Raw genomic sequence first — 13,253 nt, forward strand, 5'->3', positions numbered from 1 at the left:
CTTTCTGTACCACAGGAGCTGTACTCTGTGTTGTTCCATTTGCATGTGACAATGAACACAGGGTTTTTAAAATGTGAATGTAAAGATCTTAAAATATCTTAAATATCTTGGTGGGGTGATTTTTTTTTTTTTCCTCTTTTACTAGGGTAAAAATGCTCTCAAATAGAAACTAGAAAAGAATCTTGCCTAGAAGCCAAATGGATTGGCTGTTTTCTCTGTAGATGTTGTTTCATTAAATTAAAGCTATCTAAATGCTCCCTGGAGAAATTCTTACTGAAGTTGAATATTAAAATATTTTCTCTCTCTGTAATGGAGAGTTGTTTTTTTTTCTTTTCTTCAAGGAGGAGGGGAAAAAAAAAGCAATAATCCAGGTTCCACTTCTAATACAGCTTTAAAGTTAGCAAAATTGACAGTTGCTCTTTGGCTAGCTTGTTCCTTCCCAGAGCTAGCAGTATGGGCTGGTTTCTTGGATGAGGCCTTATGTGCAATATTGTAATTTATTTGTGAAGTTTGTGTGATGTTTGTTAACACCAAGGCCTCTGTCCCTTTCCTGCATGGCTAGTAAGAGGAAGCAGTGGGCTGCTGTGGTCTAGTGACTTCCAACATTTCTAGCATGTTCCTTTAGGGGGCTGGGAGAGAGTCTATGCCAGTGTCTGAGATCAGCAAGGAAATAGGTACTGGTTTTAGAAACACTGATGACAGAATCACAGAATTGTCAGGGGTGGATTTAGATGAAGAAATATTTATCATTGTATCTATGTTTCATAGAATCATCAAATTGTTAGGGTTGGGTGGGACCTCAAGGATCATCTAGTTCCAAGCCCCCTGCCATGGGCAGGGACACCTCACACTACATCAGATTGCTCACAGCCACATCCAGCTTGCCCTTAAAACCCTCCAGGGATGAGGCTTCCACCACCTTCCTGGGCAACCTGTGCCAGTCTCTCACCACCCTCAAGGGGAAAAACTTCTTCCTAACATCCAATCTGAACCTACTCATTTCTAGTTTTGCTCCCTTGCCCCCGGTCCTATCACTCCCTGACACCCTAAGAAGTCCCTCCCCAGCTTTCTTGTAGCCCCCTTCAGATACTGGGAGGCTGCAATAAGGTCTCCTCAGAGCCTTCTCTTCTCTAGACTGAACAGCCCCAACTCATGATAGCAGCTGTAGTTTCTTAAATTATAAAATGCTTTCCTTTCTAAAGGAATCCCCCAGAGATCCAATCTTCACAAGAGGAGTTCAGGAAGCATTCTCTCAGGTTAAATTTGTGATGATAAGTCAATGGTAGCATGTGTCTCTCTTTCTTGACAGGCAAACACTCTCAGTCAAGTAGGAACTTGTGAGCACTCTCGCAATTATTATTTATTGACTGAGCTGTTAGGTGCAGCCTTCAAACACTGGGCATCTGCTCAACTTGCCTGGAATACAAGTCCTGTCTATGCTCTGGGTGAGAACTAGCTGATGCTTTGCTTCAGTTTAAAGAAGGGGTTGGTTTGTTTTTTTCTTTTTACTAGCTGATGTGCAGGCTGCAGAATGCATTAAGGTGTGCTCTGTTTCGCTTCCTTACACAGAATGCTGTACAGTTTTCTTTGTAGTTGCTGCAATAATGCCTCTCTGTTTTCTTTAGCCACATTTGAGAAGGCTGGAGAGGTGGTTGCCTGCCTTTTGTTCCCTGTCCTGGTTGTAACACAGTGTGGCGCTCGTGTTCAAATAACAGCGTTTTAGAATCAGAATTGTCAGTGCTGGAAGAGACCTAAAGGATCATCCAGTTCCAACGCCCCTGCCATGGGCAGGGACAAATCACACTACATCAGGTCGCCCAGAGCCGCATCCTGCCTGGCCTTGAAAACCTCCAGGGATGAAGCTTCCACCACCTCCCTGGGCAACCTGTTGCAGTGTCTCCCCACCCTCATGGGGAAGAACTTCTTCCTAATGTCTAATCTAAATCTAAATCTCTCCCCCTTCCCCCCGCTGCCCTCCAGCTTGGATCCATACCCCTCAGTCTTGTCACTACCTGACACCCTAAAAAGTCCCTCCCCAGCTTTCTTGTAGGCCCCCTTAAGATACTGGAAGGCCACAAGAGAAGGCTCTGAGGAGATCTTATTCTCCAGACTCAACAGCCCCAACTTGCTCAGTCTGGCTCCATAGCAGAGGAGCTCCAGCCCTCTGATCATCCTTGTGGCTCTTCTCTGGACAGCTTCCAGCACTTCCAGATCCTTCTTGTAATAGAGGCTCCAGAACTGGATGCAGTATTCCAGGTGGGGTCTCGCCAGAGTGGAGTAGAGGGGGAGAATCACCTCCCTTGACCTGCTGGCTACACTTCTCTTGATGCAGCCCAGGCTCTGGTTGGCTCTCTGGGCTGTGAGTGCACACTGGTGGCTCCTGTTGAACTTCTCATCCACTTGCTTTCATCTGTCAGTAGGAGATTGAGATGCATCAAGGATGTGCAAAACAGGAAGTGTTCCTAGATGAAGCAGTCAAAAAACTCCCCAAACCAAACCCCAACTTTCAAGCTTTAGAAGTAATTGGATCTTTAATGTAAAGCCAGTTTGCACAGGCAGACATGAAATGAGTGATTACTTCTCTTTGTGCTCAGGCTTTTATTTGAAGAGTCACCACCTGTTTTCCTCCTTCTGTGTAAATTGTGCTGGTGCTGTGTGGCTTACCAAATAACTTGAGAAAAGCTGCAGTCTTCTGCCTTTCACTGTCATTTCAGACCTTTAGTGAAGGCTGAAGTGAGGTCTCCAAATGAATAGAAAGTTGGTTAAGACAGATGATCTGTTAGTAATTCTAAGACTGTCTTTGCTTACATCAGTCTGATCCCAGCTTCTCTAAGGGGAGAGTGTGTGTGAATGGGAAGCTGTTGCACTCGGTTACCCGAGGGAATGGCACAGAAGTGCTCCAGAACACACACACATTTTGATTGGGATTAAATGAAGGAGGTGGGAATTAATAAAAAATACAGTTATCTTTATTTTCCCCAAAACCCCACCCCCAAAATGATGTGCAACCTAGTTAGGTTTTATTTACAGGTTCTAGTCAGTGGCAGATTCTACCAGGATGCTCATGGGCAACTTCAGTACAATTGGGGCTGTTCCGAGCTGGGTTCTTTGTGCCCAGGGTATATTGGCACTGGACAGGTTGTCTAAGGAAATCTTAAATAGAGTGACCAGAAAGCTGTCTGGGCTTTCATTTTGGATCAGTTTTGGCGCTCATTTTGGACTTGCTCTGCTCTTGCTCTGGATTCATGGTGAAATTGGAGAGATAGCTCTGGTTGAGACCCCACCTGGAGTACTGCGTCCAGTTCTGGAGCCCCTGTTACAAGAGGGATATGGAGATGCTGGAAGGTGTCCAGAGAAGGGCCACGAAGATGATCAGAGGGCTGGAGCACCTCTCCTATGAGGACAGACTGAAAGAGTTGGTGCTGTTCAGTCTGGAGAAAAGAAGGCTCCAAGGTGACCTAAGTGTGGCCTTCCAGTATCTGAAGGGGGCTACAAGAAGGCTGGGGAGGGACTGCTCAGGATATCAGGTAGTGATAGGACTAGGGGGGATGGAATGAAGCTGGAGATGGGGAGATTCGGGCTGGATGTGAGGAGGAAGTTCTTCACCATGAGAGTGGTGGAGCCCTGGAATGGGTTGTCCAGGGAGGTGGTTGAGGCCAGGCTGGATGAGGCTCTGGCCAGCCTGATCCAGTGTGAGGTGTCCCTGCCCATGGCGGGGGGGTTGGATCTAGATGATCCTTGTGGTCCCTTCCAACCCTGACTGATTCTATGGTTCTCCCCAGACCAGCCTCCCCTGGGGTCCTGCTCCCTGCCCACTGTTGGAGCGACTCTGCCTGCCATAGAGCTGCAGCTGTTGGCTGGCACAGGCTGGCAGCATGGCTGCTCTTGCTCTGCTCAGACAGTGCTGCCACAGGAGTTCTGCCTTGTGGGAGCTGTGTCTAAGGACACTTTGATTCTGGCAGGTCCCTTTCCCTTTGGATTTCTGCCAATGTGTGGATATAATCCAATCCACATATTGGATTATAAACCTGCAGTTCTGGAGCCTGCCACCGAAGAGAGACCTAGGGACTGTCTCCAAATTCCTGCTCCATCCCTGTGAGTGAAATCCGACTCATTGGCTTTCCCTCAGGTCCTGGCTTGCCTCCATTTTATAAGTGGGGGGAAGCTATTCTGTGACTCAGCCTTTTCCATTTTCTGAATTCTCTAAATTGTACTGAAGTTGCTTATAAGCATCCTGGTAGAATTTGCCACCGAACAGAACCTGTGAATAAAATCTAACTGCTTTGTACATCATTTTGGGCTGGGGTTCTTTTGGAAAATAAAGACATATTTTTATAATTCCTGCCTCATTAGTTTAATCCCAGTCAAAACAGTAAGGGATGAGTCTTGTAGCCATCTGCCACTGTGACTGCTTCATACTACTCTTCCACTCTCTCACTTGTTGGGGTATCCTTGGACTTGTTAAATGCCATGCCATTGGACTCCGCCCACCTTGACCGACTGGACAGATGGGCAGAGTCCAATGGGATGGCATTTAACAAGTCCAAGTGCTGGGTGCTGCACTTTGGCCACGGCAACCCCATGCAGAGCTACAGGCTGGGGTCAGAGTGGCTGGAGAGCTGCCAAATGGAGAGGGACCTGGGGGTGCTGATTGGCAGCCGCCTAAACATGAGCCAGCAGTGTGCCCAGGTGGCCAAGAAGGCCCATGGCATCCTGGCCTGCATTAGGAATAGTGTGGCCAGCAGGAGCAGGGAAGTCATTGTGCCCCTGTACTCTGCACTGGTTAGGCCACACCTCGAGTCCTGTGTCCAGTTCTGGGCCCCTCAGTTTAGGAAGGACATCGAGACACTTGAACGTGTCCAGAGAAGGGCAACAAGGCTGGGGAGAGGCCTTGAGCACAGCCCTGTGAGGAGAAGCTGAGGGAGCTGGGATTGTTTAGCCTGGAGAAGAGGAGGCTCAGGGGTGACCTTATTGCTGTCTGCAACTCCCTGAAGGGTGGTTGTAGCCAGGAAGGGGTTGGTCTCTTCTTCCAAGCAACCAGCACCAGAACAAGGGGACACAGTCTCAAGCTGTGCCAGGGGAGGTTTAGACTCGAGGTGAGGAGAAAGTTCTTCACTGAGCGAGTCATTCGTCATTGGAATGTGCTGCCCAGGGAGGTGGTGGAGTCACCGTCCCTGGAGGTGTTCGAGAGGGGATTGGACATGGCACTTGGTGCCATGGTCTAGTCATGAGGTCTGTGGAGACAGGTTGGATCCTCAAGGTCTCTTCCAACCTTGGTGATACTGTGAAGAGCATTTGAGATGATGTAAAAGGAAAAAAGAAGTGAGGGTAACTGCTGCTTTTAGGACCCTCACCCCCACCCAATAAAAAAACCCCAAAGGGTAGCAACAACAAACCCAGGATGGACACAGAAAGTGTAATACAGTCAGATTTTATTTGTTCTTATCTACTATTCCACTCTCTAGGTAACCATCTCTGACAAGTCCTAAAACATGAGATTATTACCCACTTCAGACTGGAAGCCCCCAAATGTTTAGAGGCTACAAGTCAGCTGATGGCTACCATCGTGCCTCAGTATGAGGTAATAGCTTCACTTTCCTGCTTTGAAACCAGGAAGACCAGCAAAAAATTATGGTCAGCTATATTAGAATGACACAACCTGAGCTTTATCTGTTCAGTGATGCAAACCAGGCTATGACCTAGCAAAATAAAGCTATCATACTGATTTGGATGTAAGGATGTAGTGCTGCTGAAGAATCTGACTTGCATGTGAGTTTTCCAGTTGTAATTGTACCTTGTAGAAGCTTAAGAGACCCTTAGCTCCTTCCTTGTGTGGAAAGAATGAGTCTGTTCTTTGGTGGGAGCCTTGGGCCTTGCTGGAGAGCTGGGCCCAGCAGTGGTAACACTTAAAACAGACCACCTAATGTAGCTGCGGAGCAAGCCATCAGCAACTAAGTATTCCTGATGGGTGGCTTGCACTAATTTTAACTCCCTGGCCAGTAAACCTGTTTACTTAGGCAGCAGAGGGAGCTGGTGGGGTTGGTTTGTTTTTCAGGTGGGTTGGCTTTTCCCTGATGGACAGACACTGCCTATCTGATAAGCAGTTTCCTGGAAAAGCATAGCTTGCTGAGCAAGCTTGGAAGTGGAGCCGTGCTTGGGAGGTCAGGCTGTTGATAGTGCTATGACAGCACTGCTCTGTGAGGATGCTGGTGGGCAGCATGTATGCCACGGGGAAAAGGAGCAGGCTCTGAGGATGCCTTTACTGTCAGATGTAAAATAGGAGGCTGGGTGGACTGTGGAGCTCTAGGGGTGGTTAAATGTTTAGATGCTGAGTTTGCTTTTGTTTTATTTGTTTGTTTGGCTTGTTTTGCTGTCACTGAAGAAGGAATGGTTTAAATTTTGGCCAAGTTGGTGTGCTTGGAAACCTAGCTCTTATGTTTGTTTCTGCTCCTGTTTGTCATGTTTTAGTTTTTATTAACCAGAGAAATTCTGGGCTTGGATTTTCAGTTAGTGTCAGGTAGTTTGGCACACTTTGAAGTGAAAGGATGTCCTGTGACGTTCCATGGAGATGTGTGTTTCTATAGCAACAAGGTATTCCTGGCTATGGGGACCAGGTATGCCCATGTCTTCCTGCTGATGTCCTTAGGGAACTTTCCACTAAGTTTAGCAAAGTCCAGAGTGTGATTTGTGTGTCTGTGGCAGTTGGTCAAACCTGAAAGTCTGCTGAAGTCCACGGGCCTATGCAGAGGGTGAAATAACCCAGGTGCATAAAAAGGGGAGCAAAGCATACATCATGATCTGAAAAAAAGGGAGGTGTGTTGAAGAACTCTTCTTAGCTTTATTCTGCTTTGAGCAGTAAATTTTACTTCCGTGTCATTACAGCTGCTAAATGACCTTTTTCCCCAGCTTTGCCATCCTCATCCGCAGAGCTGCAAAAAGAAAACAAAGCAGGGCGTTGCGTTTTCAGACTGCCCCAGTTCGGATGCAAAAACCTCCATCTTTAGAGAAAGGAGAGAGGGACATACCTCCAGGGGTTAGTCCAGCAGAGTAAGCATTTATTTAGTTGTTAGAGAGAGAAATCAGTAGAAGGTATTAGTTGTGTAGTTGTGCAGTATGTACATGAAGAAATGACTTTGTTTGTCGGGGTTTGAAAATTAGCACAGCTCTGTGCCAAGGGTTTGGTTTTCATTACCTGCACTAAGGTCCTGCAGACAGATGGTATTGTCCTTGACTAGATACTGACAGGTTAAAAGGATGCATGAATAACTAAACAAACTCTTTGTTTCTACCCCTTGGTGGGAACTGTAGCTGTTTGGAAGCCTGGTTCTTTTGTGTTAATGTTGACAGAAAACTTTTCCTCTCTTCCTGGTGAGTCAGAGTCATGTTCCTGATTTAAGCCTGACAGTGACTTGGTATCTGTATAAACATCAGCAGGGCTATTGTCTGTAACTCAGTACAATGTGGGTAAGCTTGAAAGTGACAGTACAGGGCAGATGAAGAAATGTTAAGGTTATTTTTAGAATGGAATATAATGCTGCTGTTTGATATGTAAGAGCTTCCTACTACCATGTAGTTGATCTGAGAATGCAGTGGGAATAATCTCCAGCCCTCTGACCTGGTAGTTTGAAGAGCCACCCAAAATAGCATGTCCCATTCCTTCATCCTGCATGTGTCCCTGTACTGAGACAGGGGTCAAAGCAGCTGTTTGCTTGATTTATGCTTGATGTCAGCAAGATGTCTGACCTGAGTTATGTTTTGAATGCTGTAGTTCTTGCAAATGGCAGAAACATGTGAGTGTGCCTTTGTGTTACAGAGCTTAGCTCTTGCAAAGATTCTATCTACTGTTTGCAGATCAAGGAATTCTGAAGGGTTCAAGACCTGGTTGTGGTTGGAGAGTACAATCATTCTGAAGCTTTGCTTACAGGCAGTAGTCTGATTTTTGGCTTGCTCTGTGTGGTACAGAAACAGCTGGCAGGTATAAATCCATCTCTGTTAAAAAGGATTTCTCTCTGTTACTTTCTTCAGTACAGACTGAGCTAAGTCTCCATAGTGGTTGCACAGCTTCCAATAGTAAGGAAAAAATCAGCTCATCTAGACTAGCTACTTGTCAAATGACTTACACCTTCCTGTCCCATGAGAGCCTGTTCCACACTGTCACTAGATTTTGTTGCCTATTCAGCTTCAGTTCTTCCTTTCCTTGCTCATCCCATGTCTGGCCTCTCTTCCCCTCCAGAGCTTTTAGTTGCTCTGTTGAGCATTGAGTCTTCAAAACATTTGCGCACCCTGATTCCCTTGGCTAAGATTTACAGGAGAAAATGAGCTCTAATAATGCAAACCCCTTGTGTCCCAGTGATAGCATTGTGATCCTTCTCCCTGGATGGTTATTTTTTCAGGTCACACACTTTGAGATATTGGTCTCCCACCAAGCTCATGGGGAAAGGAAAATTGTGTCTGTGTGGGGAAAAGAGTTATGTCCTACATTTCTGTCTGTTCAGGGGCATGCTGAAAGCTCCTAGTTTAATCTGGTATTTCTCTATGTAGATTGGCAGATAGAACAATTCCTCCCTCTGCCTTCTAGCTGTCCTTTGCAATCACTAATTAGTACTTTTTTTGGTGTATTTTTTGCTCTGAAGGTTCAGTTCTTTCCCAAAACAAGACTGTTACATGAGGTACTGTCCCCAGCGGTCTGTCTTGTGCTTCCTTGCTTTCCATTCTCTGAAAGAGTCCTCACTGCCTGTTTGAGAGGCATTTGCAGCATTTAAACATTTAATTTCAGGGAAGATTTCCCAACCCCCCACCCCATTGTACTGTTTGTTTAGTAATGAGTGATGAGATACCAAAAAATAGTCCCTTCTTTCTCTGGTGATGTTTAGGGTGAACCTGGTAGGCCTGCTAGGTCATCAGTGCCTGCTTTGGAAACAATTTCTTTCCCTAAGAAAGAGCTCCATATAATACATTGTTCTAGATTGAAGAGGCTTTCCTGGTTTTGTTTGCCTTTTAGAAGTCACAGCAGGATTACAGGACTGCTAGGGGGGAAACTGAGTCACTTCCTGGCTTTTTCTGCTGATTAAAATGTCCCAGGGAGTGGCAATGAATAGGTGGAGAGGTAAAGGAAAATGTGTCTTAGTTCCAAATTTTGCTGGGCCCTTAAGACATTTGGAGGCAGTGCTGACTGTTGGGGTGTGGTTTTTGAGGCAGTTGCCAATCTGCCTTTAATTTAATTGGTAGCATTCCCCCCCCCCCCCCCCCCCCCCCCCCCCAAATTATTTACTCTCTGGTAGAATACTTTTAAGTAAATGGGTAAGACCAAATACAGATTAGCAGAAGAGGTTCTCAAATGTCTTTGCTAGACTTACACATGTTCCTCTTCCCTGACAGTCAGTGATTGCTTGCCACTAACCTCGTAAGAGGAGAACCCAGATGGTTTGGAGAATGTCCATGAGTGGCAGGAAGAAAACAGAGACATTTCAGATGCTTCTTTCAGTAGATAAAAGTAAGCAAAAATTGTTACAGATACCTAGCTCACATCCCCTGGCCTGTGTGTGGCCCCCCTGAATGGTACTGCTAGCTCATAGTTCCTTCTTGGAAACCTCTTCCCAGGATCTGTTCAGTGGCACCCATGTGGTGGGTTGTAGGAGGAGTTACAAACTTCTATAGCAAGCAGGTGGTTGCTCTTCCATTATATACCTAGACATGTGTGATGGGAGAATGAAGGGACTAGCCCCAAAATGTAATGGGCTGGAGCAGCTGCTCAGCTGGTTTACCTTGCCTCTACCAGCCATGTCTGCTTTCAGCTGCTGGCATGAGAGTTGCTGGCAGGAGCCTTTGGTCCTGAAGGACACAAGGAAGTGTGCATGTGGCAGGATTGGTGCATGAGAGAAAAAAGGGTCCTCTCCAGTGATAGCAAAGTGCAGTGGTCTCATTAGTCAGAAAGGCTGGGTAGCACTGCTGGAATACTGCAGGCTGCTGTGTGCATGACTGCATAAGATACGCTCTCAGTCTATAGGAGAGTCTTACTGAGAACTCTTCCCACTCAGTACATGTGGATGCAAAATTAGAATCATAGAATTGTTAGGGTGGGAAGGACCTTAAGGATCATCCAGTTCCAACCCCCATGCCGTGGGCAGGGACACCTCACACTACATCAGGTTGCTCACAGCCACATCCAGCCTGGCCTTCAAAACCTCCAGGGATGAGGCTTCCACCACCTCCCTGGGCAACCTGTGCCAGTGTCTCACCACCCTCACGGGGAAGAACTTCTTCCTAAAATCCACTCTGAATCTACCCATTTCTAGTTTTGCTCCATTCCCCCCAGTCCTATCACTCCCTGACACCCTAACAAGTCCCTCCCCAGCTTTCTTGTAGCCCCCTTCAGATACTGGAAGGCCACAAGAAGGTCTCCTCAGAGCTTTCTCTTCTTCAGACTGAACAACCCCAACTCCCTCAGTCTGTCCTCATAGGAGAGGAGCTCCAGCCCTCTGATCATCATTCTGGTCCTTCTCTGGACACCTTCCAGCACCTCCAGATCTCTCTTGTAATAGGGGCTCCAGAACTAGACACAATGCTCCAGGTGGGGTCTCACCAGAGCAGAGTAGAGGGAGCTGCTTACAGCATCTGGTGACCAACCCCTCCCCTGGCTTTGCCAGTATTGCAGAGAAGTGCTGGGCTGCCAAAGCAGCTTTAGACAGGGCCCAAATTGCAAACTGTTAGTCTGGAAGAGGAGCAAAGAGAGAATGTGGGATTGGGACCCCAGTCTTCCTGTAATTCAAGCACAGTGTTCTTTCCTTGAAGTGGAATGTGGCTGCTGTCTGCAATCTGCTGCTCTGCAAATGAACTTTAATGCATACAGTTAAATCTAAGTGCAACATTATCACAAAGGAGCAGCTCTCTGTGTTTCTGCATGATCTTGCTATTGTTCTTTCAAACCTTTTACTATGAAATTTGAAGAAACAGACACCTTGAGTGTTACTAGAATGTAAAAAAAAACTGTTGAAAATAACAGTGGTCTATCTGGAATGACCACATGTAGTGGTGAAAACCCTTTCAAAGCCTTTAAAGGGTTTCAAGTCTTTCAAGGGCTTTGAAAATGCCTAACTCAGGTAAATAAGAAAGTGTTAAAACTTGCATAAACATTGTCAAGGCAAGACTGGCAATGCTGATTCCAGGAAACTGTCCAGTAATTCTGGATGTTAAAAAGTCTCTCTGATTTTAAGGACCAACTTGGATTATCTAGGAAGTAGTTAAAATGTAGTCAGGCACAAAAACCTTCCAGCACGGAGACAGTGTTAAGCAGCAATGCTTTTAGTTACCTGGTAGACCTAAAGCCCAATTCTGCCTAACTGAGGTAGCACTAACAAACTTGAAAGAGAACTGCTTTTAGTCTCTGAGGGTTACAGAAATGGCTTTTCTGAGATTTGTTTATTTTCCAGATTTGCTGTGCATTGGCAGAGATGAAATAATCCAACGGGACCAAAATGTAGGCTGGCATTTGGTAACGAAGGAGAGAGCAAGGAAGTGATTAGTAATTGCATATTAGTCCATCAAACAGTCTGAACAGTATAAAGTGAAGCAGCTGCTAGTGGATAAGAGTAGTAGCAGTTTGCTACATGAGCAAGCAGCAGTGGCAGGATTTCCCCCTTGTGTTACCTGTTAGTGAGGGATCTTCGGTACCATCTCCAGACAGCTGTTGGTGGAGCTGAGCAGGGGGTGTGGGTGAGCTCAAGCGCTCCTCTTGTTCTCGCAGAGAGATGGAGTTTTTGTGGGGTATTTTGTTCAGGCTTGTGCCCAGACTGCTCACAAGGTTTGTCTGTGGGACTTCTGTGTTTTTCCTGCTTGGTGGCTGATAAACCTGACTGTAGTGGCCTATGGGGTGATATGCTGGCTTCTCAGATTTGCTGTCGTCTTCATCGTCGTCATCAATGATAACCAATTCTGCGCGGATAACCCCATCGTAGCGTGACAGTTTTTGGTCTCCTTCTGGGTCATCATCATCATCAATGCGTTGATAACCCATGAAAATCATTGTCACTGGTTCAGAGTCATCCACATAGCATGGTACAGCTTGGACAACACTGTACTGAGCATCTTCCTTATCCTGAGGTGCAGGGGATGTTTCGTTCACATGGGATGGACTGAAGACCCTTGTCTCGTTATGTCTTTCCCTTGTGTTCTGGTAAGGTTTTACTTCCTCAAGTGCAACTTTTCTTTCTTCCCCAGGGATCATCCTGTTTTCAGGATTAGTGTGCACTTGGTTCTCTGAATGTGGAAGGACTGGAGAGGGAGATTTTGGCTGTATTACCTTGGGAAGCTCAAGCCCATTCTCTTTCTGTTGCTGCAGAAAGGGCTCTGTTTTGGAAGAGAATTCTGTCTCATGGTTGCTAAATCCATTGAGCTCTCTTCTGTGAGCGTCTTCCAGTTTTGGTCCAGGGACTAATTTGTCTTTGTGAGGAGTAACTGGTCTGCAGAATTTGTTTGAAAAGACAGGCTCATGGTACTCGGTGGGAGACTGGGAGTTTTTCTCTGTGGCCTGCCGCAGCAGGTCTTCCACCTCAACGGGAGCGAGCTCATCCATCTCGTTTCGTGTTGTGCTGCCGTTTGAGGACACTGCGTAGACTGACTTCCTGCCATCGTCATACACTTTGACTCCTGTCTCTTTAAACTCCTTTGAGGGAAGAGGTATTGTTGATAACACTGTGTTTTCTCCTGTCTTCATGTCTTTTTCGACCTTAATTTCCATGGCAAACAATGCTGTTAAAAGAAATGAGTGCTTAAAGTGGTGAAGCAGCAGTGGGGAGAAATACAGAAGAGTTCTGACAGTGCTCTGAGCACTGGAGAATTACTATCAGAAGGAATTATCAATTACATGAAATGATCACATGAATAACCAACATATTGGATTCTAGTTGGATTGGATTCTAGCTACCTTCCATTCTGTCAACTCAAAGTGGTGGTGGGGGGAAGTTTTCATTTGTGACTAATTTGATGAAGAAAAACAAGCTGTCAAGGAGCCATTTTTCATTATGTGGTTGAGAGCCAGACTGAACCTTGGCCTCTGGTGTGCTGGGCAGTAGAAGCTGGAAGAGATGTTATGTGTTATGAGACTAAAGAGTCTTGAGCGCTCAGAGGGGTTAGGAGGCTTTGTTGTAGGTGGGAAATAACTAGGCTACAGCTGGCTTGCTAGTAGGTGTGTAGAGAGAAGACTTGAAATTTATGGTATGAAGGGAGGAACTACTTCAAGTTATGCCAGGTGGAGG

General features: G+C 46.1%; 1 protein-coding gene across 1 annotated transcript in view; it reads right to left on the reverse strand.

The window, feature by feature from the left end:
- Positions 1 to 6,588: 6,588 nt before the first annotated feature.
- Positions 6,589 to 13,253, reverse strand: part of PALMD (palmdelphin) — a 33,287-nt gene continuing 26,622 nt past the window's right edge. The window contains exons 7-8 of the mRNA XM_009908067.2: positions 11,647 to 12,747; positions 6,589 to 6,929 (exon numbers count right to left, since the gene is read on the reverse strand). Of these exons, the coding sequence (XP_009906369.1) occupies positions 6,886 to 6,929; positions 11,647 to 12,747 (1,145 nt within the window). The 3' untranslated portion in view covers positions 6,589 to 6,885. The remainder of the gene's footprint in view (positions 6,930 to 11,646; positions 12,748 to 13,253) is intronic.

The sequence above is a fragment of the Dryobates pubescens genome, chromosome 11, assembly GCF_014839835.1.
Source record: "Dryobates pubescens isolate bDryPub1 chromosome 11, bDryPub1.pri, whole genome shotgun sequence".
NCBI classification, from domain to species: domain Eukaryota; kingdom Metazoa; phylum Chordata; class Aves; order Piciformes; family Picidae; genus Dryobates; species Dryobates pubescens.